Source organism: Kogia breviceps, chromosome 1, assembly GCF_026419965.1.
Source record: "Kogia breviceps isolate mKogBre1 chromosome 1, mKogBre1 haplotype 1, whole genome shotgun sequence".
Lineage (NCBI taxonomy): Eukaryota > Metazoa > Chordata > Mammalia > Artiodactyla > Physeteridae > Kogia > Kogia breviceps.
The window spans coordinates 20,164,708-20,177,793 of record NC_081310.1 but is presented as its reverse complement, the minus strand read 5'-3'; the positions used below and the strand labels follow the sequence as shown (position 1 = coordinate 20,177,793).

The window sequence follows — 13,086 nt, the reverse complement described above, 5'->3', positions numbered from 1 at the left end:
TTAACCTGATCTCCATCTACTTAAAATGTCTAAAAGCTATGCAATGAGTAGTTTTCAGAGTGAGACACCTTCTCATCTTACTTGTAAGAAAAAGTATTTACCTCCTAAATTTAATAACTAAATACAAAGATACTGAATTCTTCATCCTTTTTTCTCACATAAAATAGCAAAGAAAAATCCTGAGTAAGTATACATAGCCTTGTATAAGAACACCTGCTTCAACGTATAACTATCAGATTATGATATAAAGTCTCCCGTAAATTCTTTTCAAACTTTTCTTTCTTTCTTCCTTCCTTCCTTCCTATCTTTAAAGGTGTCTAATAAACTAAAATCTGATACACAGATGTTAACTTTTTTTTGATCAAAACACATTCAAAGACTTGCAGAAATACTTAATTGAATGTAACTGATGAAGTTATAAACCAATTTATAATTGAGAACAATAACAACAAAAAATCTACAACTTACATCTGTTGGAACTTGTAGCTCTGCTTGAGTATATTCATGGACTATGCGGATTAAATCCTTTGGAAAATATCCAAAAGTACGCCCAACCTATATTAAATGGGCAAAAGAAATGAGTATAAATCAAAATTCTGTAGAAGAAATATAAATAAGAGACTTCTTAGTAGTGAGAGGAAATACATAGATAGGTAGATATAACCACAAGAGATGCATAGTTGCTATTATGATTACAGAGATTGTTATTCCAATAAAAATTAAGTACAGAATGCTGTAAGGGCAACTTTTCTAAAACCACTAAAATTTTCTTTCAACATTCAGCTTAATTTTTTTATTTTTTAATTTTTTTTGTGGTACACAGGCCTCTCACTGTTGTGGCCTCTCCCGTTGCGCGGAGCACAGGCTCCGGACGCGCAGGCTCAGCGGCCATGGCTCACGGGCCCAGCCGCTCCGCGGCACGTGGGATCTTCCCGGACCGGGGCACGAACCCGTGTCCCCTGCATCGGCAGGCAGATTCTCAACTACTGCGCCACCAGGGAAGCCCTCAGCTTAATTTTAAACACAGGGCACATAAAGTGAGATTTCTGAAGTAGCTAGGAGATCTGCATAAGAGAAAATTATTGTATATTATGTGATTAAAACTATGTAAATCAAGGCTGGTTAGAAACAATTCCAAATAACCTCTAACAAGAATTTATCTGCACATTTCACAGTATCACTCATAAACCAGTACTTAGAAGTCTTTCTCAAACCAATAAACAAAAGCCATGAGGGGACTTCCCTGGTGGCACAGTGGTTAAGAATCCGCCTGCCAATGCAGGGGACACGGGTTCGATCTCTGGCCCGGGGAAGAAACCCACATGCCGCGGAGCAACTAAGCCCGCGCACCGCAACTACCTAAGCCCGTGCACCCTAGAGCCCACGCGCGGCAACTAGAGCCCACGCGTGGCAACTACTGAAAGCTGCCCGTGCTCCGCAACAAGAGAAGCCACGGCAATAAGAAGCCCGCACACCGCAATGAAGACCCAACGCAGCCAAAAAGAACCACACAAACAAAAAAAAGCCATGAAAATTAATAAGTAAAAAAAGAAAAAACATTTCTGAAATGCATGGCCACTACAACAAAAGGCAAATATTTATTGATATCATGGGCTATACTAGCTTTTTCAACAAATGGATTTTCAAGTATTTGGGGAGGAAAAAAATTCATAACTAATTACACAGCAAGCTGAGTTTCTTGCAAAATAAACCTCTATAGAAGATTAGCCCATTTACCTATAGCACTAACCTCTAAGATATATTAAGTTTGTCCTCTTGAGAAATATACACTGTCTTTTACTAGCTACAGTCTGCAAGGGAGAAGCAGATCTCTTTCCAATCATTAAAGGATTGACATGCAGATCAAATGCACAAAAAGAAAAAAAAAAGGCTATCTTATCACTAACTCCTAAAATATCATTACCAGGGCTCTTGCTATATCTGGCAACTATGTGAAAGCCAGTTTTAGTAGAATACTGCCTTGAAGATTAGATAAGACAAGGCAATTTTAAATTGCTACATCGGCAGTTAAAGTCTGAAACTCTAAGAAACAGAAAGAAGCTGCAGGATGAAAACTAAGAAATAAAAACAAGAACCATTCTGAAAGCTCAGGAGAGATAGTTTTTAATTTCCTTAAGTATAAGGTTCATGAAATGAGACAGGAGACTGAGGGAAAACACATTTACTTCCTTCTCAGGAAAATTTTATTTTATTAAGAGAATATGGAAAAGGGAAAGAAATCAGAGCTATGTGGAGAGGAAATACATTTATCTTTGTATAATCTTTGTCAACTGAGACCATAGGTCATAAAAAACTCCGTATTTTTACATTGAGTGGGTCCCATTTCTTATGATCTGACAAAAAGATGCAGAATCATGGGCCCTCATAACTGAAAGTAAGCTTTATATCTAATTTTGCTTCCATGTATCATCTCTGCTAAGGAACTGCTGATTTGGTTTGGGAAAAGAAAGAAAAGGGAAGGGGAGGGGAGGGGAGGGAAAAGGAAAGGGAAGGGGAAGGGAAGGCAGGGGAAGGGAGGGGAAGGCAAGGGAAAGGAATTGTTTCAAGAGAACAAATTCTGCATAAGCTACTATTAGGACAAACGTAAATAAGTGCCACTGCCCTGAAAGGAAATATTCACAAGGAAAATGGGTAAGACATGGGCTTTGCCATTACAGAGCTTTTGACTTCACAGGAGGTAAAACAGTACACACATTAACTACACACAAGGCAGTAAAAGGAACGCTACATGAGCAGTGCAAACAAAGTGCCACGCACACAATTATTAGACAGCAAAGATCCCTTCTGGCTGGGAGCTGAGGGCAGTGCTTCCCTAGGAAGGCAGGGTCAGAGTTGGGAACCAGAAAGATTGGCAGGCTTTCTAGACGTGAATATGGTCATGAGCAAAGGTGTGGAAGAGGGAAAATGCAAAGTCAAGTTCACTTATCCAAGAGCTCCAGCTTCACCACTATATGAAAAATGCAGCCTAGGGACTTGGAAAAAATGTTCCAAGAGTGGAGACTATCAAGAAATCTCATGCAGTAGACTTGAAAGAAACAGAATAGATTCTTCTTTGAATATGGTGATTCAACTGGGATCCCACCTGAATACAAGGGCTGTACCTGACCAGTTGGTCTTACAAGACTCCTCCCTAGGAATCTGGACTGCCAGCAAAATAAATCGATTTTTCCCGATGGGGGATTCTCAAGCCCTCTTTCCTGTTGTTTGTTTGGTGTTTTATTGAGAGTGAAAATTTTCACATTTGGGACTGGGTGTTTCTCTAAGTTTGTACAATCCTAAGGGCATTGAGGACTCATTATTTTCAGTAAATAACCAGTCCACACATCACATAAAAAGGAAAGGACAAGAGCTCATAAGCCTCCCAATGAGGTCACTCCTAGTGAATCTCCTCATTAAAAACATCAAAGCATGACAAAGTCATTGATTTCCATGTCTGCTGTCCTGGCACCCACGGAGCTGGCTGGGAATAGAGCTGCTTTAGTGAACCTGGGGGAGCAATTGTCCAAAAAAGCAGCAAAAGGATGCCCCAGCAGTTGCAAGCAAAACAAGCAAACACACAAGAAAGCACACAGTGAAAATGATATTTTGCTTTTTTAACAGAAACAGCACACATGATTAAGTATGTGAATAATTTAGAAAAAAATTATTTTTAAAATTAACTCTATACGTGAATACCTGAAACACTATCTTGCCCATACTTTACAGGATTAAGCCCACAAATACTTCCTTTTTGAAACAATGAAGTTAAGATTTTTCAGGTTTCACCATCGGTAACTACTAGTTTGTTTTCTGCATCTGTGAGTCTGCTTCTGTTTTGTTACATTCATTCGTTTTACTTTTTACAGTCTACTTATAAGTGATAACATACAGTATTTGTCTTTCTCTGCCTTATTTCACGAAGCACAACACCCTCCAGATCCATCCATGTTGTTGCAAATGGTAAGACTGCAGTCTTTTTATGGCTGAGTAATACTCTATTGTATATATATCCACCACATCCTTATTTACTATGTATGGAGCATCCGTGGCTGGTAAGGCCTATAACTTGATGCTGAGGAGTGACAGCCAGCAGTTCAGTTCTGTTGAAGTCCCTCTTCGTCCCCAGCTGGGGACACAGAACCATCATCTTTTTCCACAGTCTAGCAGAGAGGACAGGTTAACTCCATCAAAGACTCCAAGAAACAGTTTCTTAAATCTACAGTGCTGGCTTCCCTGGTGGCACAGTGGTTAAGAATCCGCCTGCCAATTCAGGGGACACGGGTTTGAGCCCTGGCCCAGGAAGATCCCACATGCCGCAGAGCAACTAAGCCCACATGCCACATCTATTGAGCCTGCGCTCTAGAGCCCGCGAGCCACAACTACTGAAGCCCGTGCGCCTAGAACCTGTGCTCTGCAACAAGAGAAGCCACTGCAACGAGAAGCTCACGCACAGCAACAAGAGTAGCCCCCGCTCGCCGCAACTAGAGAAAAGCCCGCGCACAGGAACGAAGAACCGAAGCAGCCAAAAATAAATAAATAAAAATTTTAAAAAATCTACAGTGCTAAACAAACCAATAAAAAGGAAGAAAATTAAGTATGTCAAATTTTTACTTACACTTCCAGCCCAAACTTCAGGCGATCCACCTGCCAGTTTATAGTAGACATATACAGGGTCACCTTTTTTAAAATTCACAAAACGACAATCCGGGCCTGTAAAATCTTCCAGAGCCTCACCCCGGTACATTAACACTGTATATAAAGAGAGAAAAAAAAAAAAAACAAGCAGATATCAGGATTCAACTTCCACAGTCCGTATTGGCTGATCAGGAAATATAAGAATCCACTGTAAACAACAATCAAGTTTCTCCAGTACTCTCTGGAACCAATCACTTTCAACTCATATGCTCAAAGCATCTATAGAGCTTTATTCGTTATAAATCATGACATCCCCCTGCAAGGAGACAGGAGAGAGGGAAACTTTCCCAATGCATCCACCGCCACACATGGCTGGTCTCAAGTGAAACTCTTGGTTCCCTCTCTAACCATCTAGTCCTCAGTCTTTGCTGTTTCATAATCATAAAAAGCTTCATTTTGCAGTTGGGTAAATTTGAGTGCAGATGCTACTAGCCGTAAGCATGACTAAATGCAGAGGTAATAGGTACTGGGGAGAGCACCCAAGAACCCCCAAGGGGTCAATTAACTTGAACTAACCTCTAAAAGGCCCTATCTTTAAGCGGCTGTAACTGCTACCATGAAGCAGTAAACACTGTCCATTTCATTTGCAGTCAAGTTGCTCTCTCCCTCAGTATACGGATAAATTAATGGGAAAGGACATCACACGCTATTATGGATCCAATCAACATTACAAGACATTATTTTTCTCAAAGTATATAATGTTGACTATACCCAACATTAAGGTTTATTTATTTCTATAAACAAAATCAAAAGTAGGCAGGTGGGTTTTGTTTCTATAAACAAAATCATATGTGGCAGGAACAAGCAAAACTATGAGAATTGTTTAGTAGTTACCTTCAGTCTTAAAATGCAGGACAAATCATACTCGATCTAGAAATTGGTAGAAGCAGTACTTTTTTTTGTCGGCCAAATACACAGTTTCTAATGTAAGATGAAATGGACAATAAAGGCAATTAAGTAGCAGAGAAAAAGAAGAATGAAATGGAAATAACACTTTTTCTAACAGCCAATTAGCAATAAGTAAATGAAAGCACATCTTTAAATACGTATTTGACGGACAAACATATAGATTTAAAGGGGGTTATTCGGATTTTAAAGCTAAAATCTTATTATTTTAATACATGTACAGCATCCTAATTCAGACATAATTAGGTGAGAGGCCAAGTTGAAGGTGATGGACAATTTAAGGCTGGGGATTCTATCAGAATTGGAAACGGCAATGTATCTCTTATTGCCCCTTAAAAGAGATCACTGCAGACTTGTAATAATAAATCAGATGACGACATAAGGCACACTGAGCAACAGCTATCTGAAAAGCACACAAGGGCAGCTCACAGGCACACACCTTACCCAGTAAACACTTTATGCAACACAACACACACCCAGAGGCTGCTCTAGCTGCTGTCTGTCGTGTTTGGTTACATCTGTTTCGACGCTTGCCATTTCTCAAGACCACCGTGGGCCCTTCCATCACCATGTCTCCATACTAAGGAAGCATCAGTGATATGATTCTCCAGGTAAATGGTTTTGAGGAACCCAGGCAGGATAGTGCTTGAAAGCAACGAATAGCAAACATCTGCTATATCCAGCCCTGTTTGCTAATAACCCGGATTTACTTTGAGAAAACTGCAGGAACGATTCATGGAAGTTGCTCCACTTTCGTGGCGTTTATTTACATCAATCCTAGGGTTACTTCTAGGAATGGCTTAACACAAATCAAAGACTGACTCCTTTCTTTCGTCTATCGGCAGGCAGTGCTACAGTCAAATTGTGAAATTTGGTTTCGAATAACACCCATTTTGAATATAAATAGCTAAACTGTAGGCTTTGGCCTCCTCAGAACGAACATTTTTTTTTTATAGGTACTGGTTATCACAGATGAACAACCGTTTCTGAAGTGGTTATCGGTAAGTTTACAAGGTTATTTGAGACCGGCTGGGAGGCCACAAGGATGATACTTGTCCGGCAAATACACAGGAAGACCTCCCAAGAGCACAAATGATTAAGGCGGCTGAAGCGAGCTGGGTTTATAAAACTCTTGCAGTATTTACTGTTTTTACTTTAACAATCCTCTTCACCTGAGTTTGGGGTTCTCTGCCCTCCTCAACGCCCACAGTCCACCCTCCCACCCCCAATTCGCGGTTAGGGAACCATTCCGCTTCCTGCGCAAAGAGGAGGCTGCTGGTCCCAGGTGGCCTCTTTCGAGAACGAAAGATTCTGGCCTTTCCGGTGCCCTCCCTGCCTGGCTGTTTGCAGGAGCCTTCCAAGCACAGAAATGACAGAACTGAGGCAGAGCGGGGGAAGAGACCTTGGAACACACCGCAAGCCTGGACTCCGGGCTCGTCCCAAACCTAAACTCCAATCCCTGTTCAAAAGGCGGTGCGAGCCCCGAATCCCAGTGAAGCAGAGGGGCGAAGGGGCAGCGCCAGGAGGGCAGCGCCAGGAAGCCTTTCCCGAGCCCCACCAGCAACCTGCCGCAGGGAAGACGTCCACCGAGCCCTTAGCGCATCTGCCCCCGGACTGCACCCAGCGAGGTCCCCGCCGAGGGGGCAGGATAGCGCTCGCGGGCAGCGCGGGGAGCCCAGGGAGAGCGGCGCGCCACCCCATCCTTCCTCGGAGCCGGGGCAGGCCGGGGGAGGGGACGCTGTGAGCGGTCCCCGGGGAAACCGGGGGCCACCCCCCACCCCCCGCCTCCGTCGGCGAAGGAAAAATGAACAGCTGGCAACAAGTGGGAGATGCAGCCCCCCCCACGGCCAGGGCCGGCTGGCCCGGGCGCCGGCAGGGCCGGAGGGGACAGACGCAAGGACCCGGGGCTCGCCCACCTCGGCGCTCCGCCCGCCCGGCCTGCGGCCCCCCGGCCGGCTTGGTGCGCTGCCGAGCCCCCGCCCCCGCGCCGCCCTCCCGGGCACTCACTGCTGCATTCGTCGTCCGCGCAGAGTTTGTGCTGCGAGAAGCGCCGGACGGTATCGGGGTCCGGCTGGCCGGGTACCCGCCACAGCGGCCTGAGCAGGAGCAGCCACAAGAGGAGCCCCGGCGCCGCAGCCATGTTGTGGTCACCTCGCGGAGCCGGTGACGCGGAGGAGGCGGCCCAGGCGGGGCGGGGGGCGGAGCGCGGGGGGCGGGGGGACGCGCGGCGGGGAGGGGCGGTGCCCGCCGGGGTGTGAGTCCCTGACCGACACGTCAGCACGGCCTCCGGGAGGGGATGGAGGGGGTCCGGGAGGAGGAGGAGGACCCGCACTCGCACCTCCTTCCCAGGGCTTTCTCCTCCGGTTGCTGCCTTGGCAACCGGGACTCTATCTTCTCCCTCGTCCAATCGCCTGCCTTTGGCCCTGTCCATTCGCAGTCGACCCTCCGCGAGACTCCCTCCCTCGCCCACCCCTCTCTGCGACTTTGGATCCCCGACCCCGCGCCCTCCCAACAGCAGGTCTTCTTTGACACCTTCTTGCAGCTTCTGATTTCTGGTTCGTCCCAAGCTTGCTCACCGTCACCCCCCTTCTTGGTTTGGTACCTCCTTTTCCGAACTACCAAATCCCACCCACGATTTACCACTGATCGTCTCCAGTTCGAGATTCCCTCTTATTCTGGCTCCCAGGGGTTTGGGGGGGCCCCATCCCATGATCCCCTTATAATCGGAAAGGGAGGTCTCAGTGGAATGGTGGGTCGGTGACATACAATAGAGCCGGTGGCCTGCTTGCTCTTTTTCCCCACCACCGGCCCTGGGGGTTGGAGGTGGGCAATGGGTCCTCATGCTGAGATCTTCAGATTTGGGGGTCTTTATCCATAAGGGAGAATAATTTAATTCAATGCAAATATATTGAGCTTCCCTTTTACGCTATGATTTCAGGCCAGATGCTGGACAAAGCATTAGGATGGTGAGGGGAAACACGAAGATCAACAGGCAAGATATCAGGCCTTTGTCTAAAGAAGCCCACAATTTAGTGGAAACAACTCACATCAAAACGACTAAAGAATAAATGTCGTTGGGAGGAAAAAGCTAATCAATAGCGGCTAACATTTATTGAGGGGTTTCTTAACGTCCAAGTGTTATTCTAAGGTATATATACATATCAATTTGTTTAATGTATCTTCACAACAATAGTAGGTCCTATTACTATCTTCATTTTCAAGATGAGCACATTGCATTTGTCTGTGACCAGGGTCTTCTCACTGTTGTCTCTGCCAAGGCTATTTATCAACCTGAATGCCAATCAAACGCATTAGTTGGTTTCCCAAACTGACTGGATTCTTTAAAAGCAAGAGGAAAGAATGTGGCCCATCCATGCAAACCATAATGCTGTATAAAGGAAAAGATGAAAGATGTTCACAGTTGTTTATCTATAGGGGCCATGAGATGTCCCACTGGTCCAGTGTCGTTTCCATGCTGTCTGGAGGGAATGTACAATAGATTAGGTGACTGTCCAAATAGCAGTGCCATGAGGAGTTCTTCTTTTCTTTTCTACTCTGTGTTTCATTGCTTTAGAATCTTAGGTGCGTCTAATAGGCATCTCCAATTTCACATGTTGAAAAGCAAACTTCTTATTTTCTCTCTCAAACCATGCTCCTTTCAATCTTCCCTATGTCAATAACTGGCCATTTAATTCTATTTTCCAGGTGTTCAAGTCAAAAATTTACAAACTGTTCTTGACTTCTCTTTGTCTCATACCCCAAGTCCAATCCATCAGACAATCCTGGACACTCTCTTTGAATTGCTTTACTGAGGTGTAGTTGACATACAATAAATTGCACACATTTATAGTTTACAATTTGATAAGTTTTGACACATACACACTCGTGAGACCACCATCACAATCAAGGTAATTAACATATCCATTACCCCAAAGAGTCCTCATGCTTCTTTGCAATTCCTCCCTCCCCTCCCCTGCCTGTCTCCAAACAACCTTCTGTTGCTACATTGATTTGTATTGAATAGTTTCTAGAATTTGATATAAATCGAATCATACATTATGTATTCTTTTTTGTCTGACTTCTTTCACTCAGCATAAGCATTTGAAATACGTCCAGGATCTGACCATTCCTCACCATCTCCTATGCTTGGCTTGCAGGCCAAGCCACCATCATCTCTCAACTGAAAGACTGCAGTAACCTCCTCACTGTTCTCCCTGCCTCTGCCCTGCTCTCCCAAAGTCTATTGTCTCAATAGCAGCCAGAGCGATCATTTCATGATATAAATGTGGTCATGTCTCTCCTATACTCAAAACCTTCCTCGAGCTTTCCACTTCCAAGTTAAATACAACGACTTTATTATGGACTGCACTGCCTTATTTGATCTGACCCTGCTCATCCCTTTTACCCCCATTTCCTAGCACTCTCCCCTGGCTCTGTTAGTTTCACTCAAATACACCAAGCCCACTCCTGCATCAGAGAATTTGCACTTGCAATTTTCCCTCAGCCTGGAACAGTTCCCCTAAATAGTCTGCTTGGCTAACTAGTTAGCTCACTTCATCAAGGGTCTGTAACAATACCATATCTTATTAGAGATGCCTTCCCTGATCACTGTACATAAACAAGAGCTCCTTCCCCTGATTACCTAGCCTATCACTCTGCTTTATTTTTCTTCAGAGCAGTTACCACCTGCCTTACATTTGTTTATCTATTTGACTGCCCCCCTCCCCCAAATATAAGCTTCATGGGAGAAAGGAATTTGCCTTGCTCATTGTGTAACATAATCCCCAAGGAAAATGTCTAAAAAATGTCTAAAAATGTCTAAAATGTCTAGAATGTATGAGGTGCTTGACAAATGATTTGACAGATGAGCCTATAATTCCTCACGTATTGTAAATATACTACACTATTTTTTTTTTATACTACACTGTTAACCTACATGGAGGCTCCATATATAAATAGTACCGAGAGGGAATATGTCATGAGAGCAAGGCATTTTCTGTTTTCCCTTCAGCGACATCCTCAATGCTGGAAACAAAACTTGGAATATATGCACTGTTGATTGAGGGCATATTTGTTGTGGAGGGAGTGAATGAAATTGCACTGTACTCATTTCCTGTATCTTATCAGAATATTAAAGCAGATAAAGAGGTCATTGAAATTTTTCTTATTTTTATTTAGAGTAGTATTAATGACAATTCATTGGTGGAAAAAACAAAATTCCAAAATGACCTAACTGAATATCACTTCACTAATATTTAATTTGATGGATTTTCACATATGCTTTTATATGAGGGGTGAGAGTACTCAGTTACTAAGGAACTGGCTGCTTAGTTTGTAGATTTTCTAGGGGTTTATGTGCATTATTTTTTACTATTATTATTGCCTTAAAGAGATATTATCAAGTTTGGTGGCTAATCAAAAAAAATCTCAGCTGACCACAGTGAGAATGGTGGTAGTAGTTCTTCCGGCCTGCATATATATAATTATACTGGATGAATCAGCATTCAGTTTGACTCATAGCATTTAAACACAGATGTTCAACATAAATTCTAATCTCAAGTGCATTATTTGTTAACACCTCAAATGGAATTTTCACTAAGTAAAGGTTGAGTAAAAGTCAAAAAGTAAATGTGTCTAGTTTGGTGGGGGTGCTGAGCATAAAATATAAGGTATGGAGGGTCCCTGACCTTAGAGAATTTGCAATCTGATTGAGAAAACAACACAAGTACATCTGAAACAAATAGAAGACAGCATAATAACATATATCATTGTAAACCTCCCATCATGCCTACCCAGGAACATCCATAAGGCCTAACACTGAAGTTATTAAAAATAAGCCAGTCTATTCCCAATGCTGAAACCACTCAGAGTCCAGAGAATAGGATAAAACATTTCTTAAGGACTACGGCTTCCAGTCTAGAGGGAGTAACAGGGACTAGGTTTACCCTCCCTTTGTGCTTCAATTCAATATCTAGAAAACTAGATAAAATATATGAAATGATAATTTTTAGACATTGCACAACAAGCAGTATAGACAGTGACTCCTAAAATAAGTGGAACGAATGAGGTGAGTGCTATGATTGTCCCAACTTACTTCCCAGATAAAGTTTCCAGGACACAACCAGAAAAGGGAAACTCAAACAGGTGATCTCCTTGAGTTGAAGAGACAGATTTGAAAGTTTGGGGAGGCCAACACAGCTGGAATGCATAAGGGAAGAGTATAGGAGAGAAGAGAGCTACATGGAAAAAAAAGAGAACTTTGCAGAGAGAGCTCCAGAGATCTGCAGAAGGTTTCTCTCAAGTCTTCAACTGAGTAATGATAACCGCCTGTGTGTGAGGAACTACCTGAGGCCAGGGAAAGAACCATTGAGAGGACAAGGAGAACAATCACTGGAGTAGAGAATAGTTTGTATTTTCACTAGCCAGAGCGAAAAACCTGTCATATTCAGTGCATCAGGTAGAGTACTCAGTAAAGGGCAAAATCAGCCTAAGATCTAAAGCTACTCTTATCCTGCCTAACAAGGCTTGAAAACAAGCCTTGAAAAGATAAAAATGTTTTCAAGTAAATTAACTGCATTCCAGAACAGAGGTCAAGATTATTTAAAAGAGTACAAAATATCCAACCCTCAACAAGGTAAATTCACAATGTCTGGAATACAAAAAAAATTATGAAGCATGAAAAGAAGCAGGAAAATACAAACCATAATGAAAAGAAAAATCAATAGGAATGTTCCAAAATGACACAGATGGGCTTCCCTGGTGGCGCAGTGGTTGAGAGTCCGCCTGCCGATGCAGGGGATACGGGTTCGTGCCCCGGTCCGGGAGGATCCCACGTGCTGCGGAGCGGCTGGGCCCGTAAGCCATGGCCGCTGGGCCTGCGCGTCCGGAGCCTGTGCTCCGCAATGGGAGAGGCCACAGCAGTGAGAGGCCTGCGTACCGCAAAAAAAAAAAAAAAAAAAAAAAAAAAAAAATGACACAGATGATAGAATTATTACACAGGACACTAACACAATTATATTTCATATATTCAAGATTCTGTAGGAAAGCATAAACATGTAAAGGAAAGCACAGAGGATAGAAAAATGATCCAAATCAAACTTAGGTGAATAAACCAATGGCTGACATGAAAAAATACACTGGATGGGATAGACAGCAGATTAGACACAGAAGAAGAAAATATTAGTGAACTTGAAGACATAGTTATATAAACTCCCCAAAATGAAACAAAGAGACTGAAAGAAATGAACAGAGCATCAGTGTGGACACCTTCGGTTAGCTCAATATTTATGTAATTGGGGTCCCTAAAGGAGGTAGGCGACAGAAAAGGTGTTTGAAGAAATAATGAATGAGAGCATTCCAAATAAGATGAAAACTCACAGATCTAAGAAGCTCAACAAACCCCAAACACAAGAAACATGAATAAAATCAAACCAATGCATGTCAAATTGCTTAAAACCAGTGGTAATGAAAAAAAATTGAAACTCC

General features: G+C 43.1%; 1 protein-coding gene across 2 annotated transcripts in view; it reads right to left on the bottom strand.

Moving 5' to 3' along the window:
- The window catches only part of MIA3 (MIA SH3 domain ER export factor 3), a 57,928-nt gene extending 49,944 nt beyond the window's left edge, over positions 1–7,984 (bottom strand). Inside the window, exons 1-4 of one of the 2 annotated variants that reach the window (XM_067028053.1) lie at positions 7,609–7,784; positions 5,530–5,616; positions 4,616–4,749; positions 469–555 (exon numbers count right to left, since the gene is read on the bottom strand). In XM_067028053.1, the coding sequence (XP_066884154.1) occupies positions 469–555; positions 4,616–4,744 (216 nt within the window). In that variant the 5' untranslated portion in view covers positions 4,745–4,749; positions 5,530–5,616; positions 7,609–7,784. Of the gene's footprint in view, positions 1–468; positions 556–4,615; positions 4,750–5,529; positions 5,617–7,608 lie in introns of both variants that reach the window. The other variant, XM_067028042.1, reaches the window with a different exon arrangement.
- Between the last annotated feature and the right edge of the window lie 5,102 nt (positions 7,985–13,086).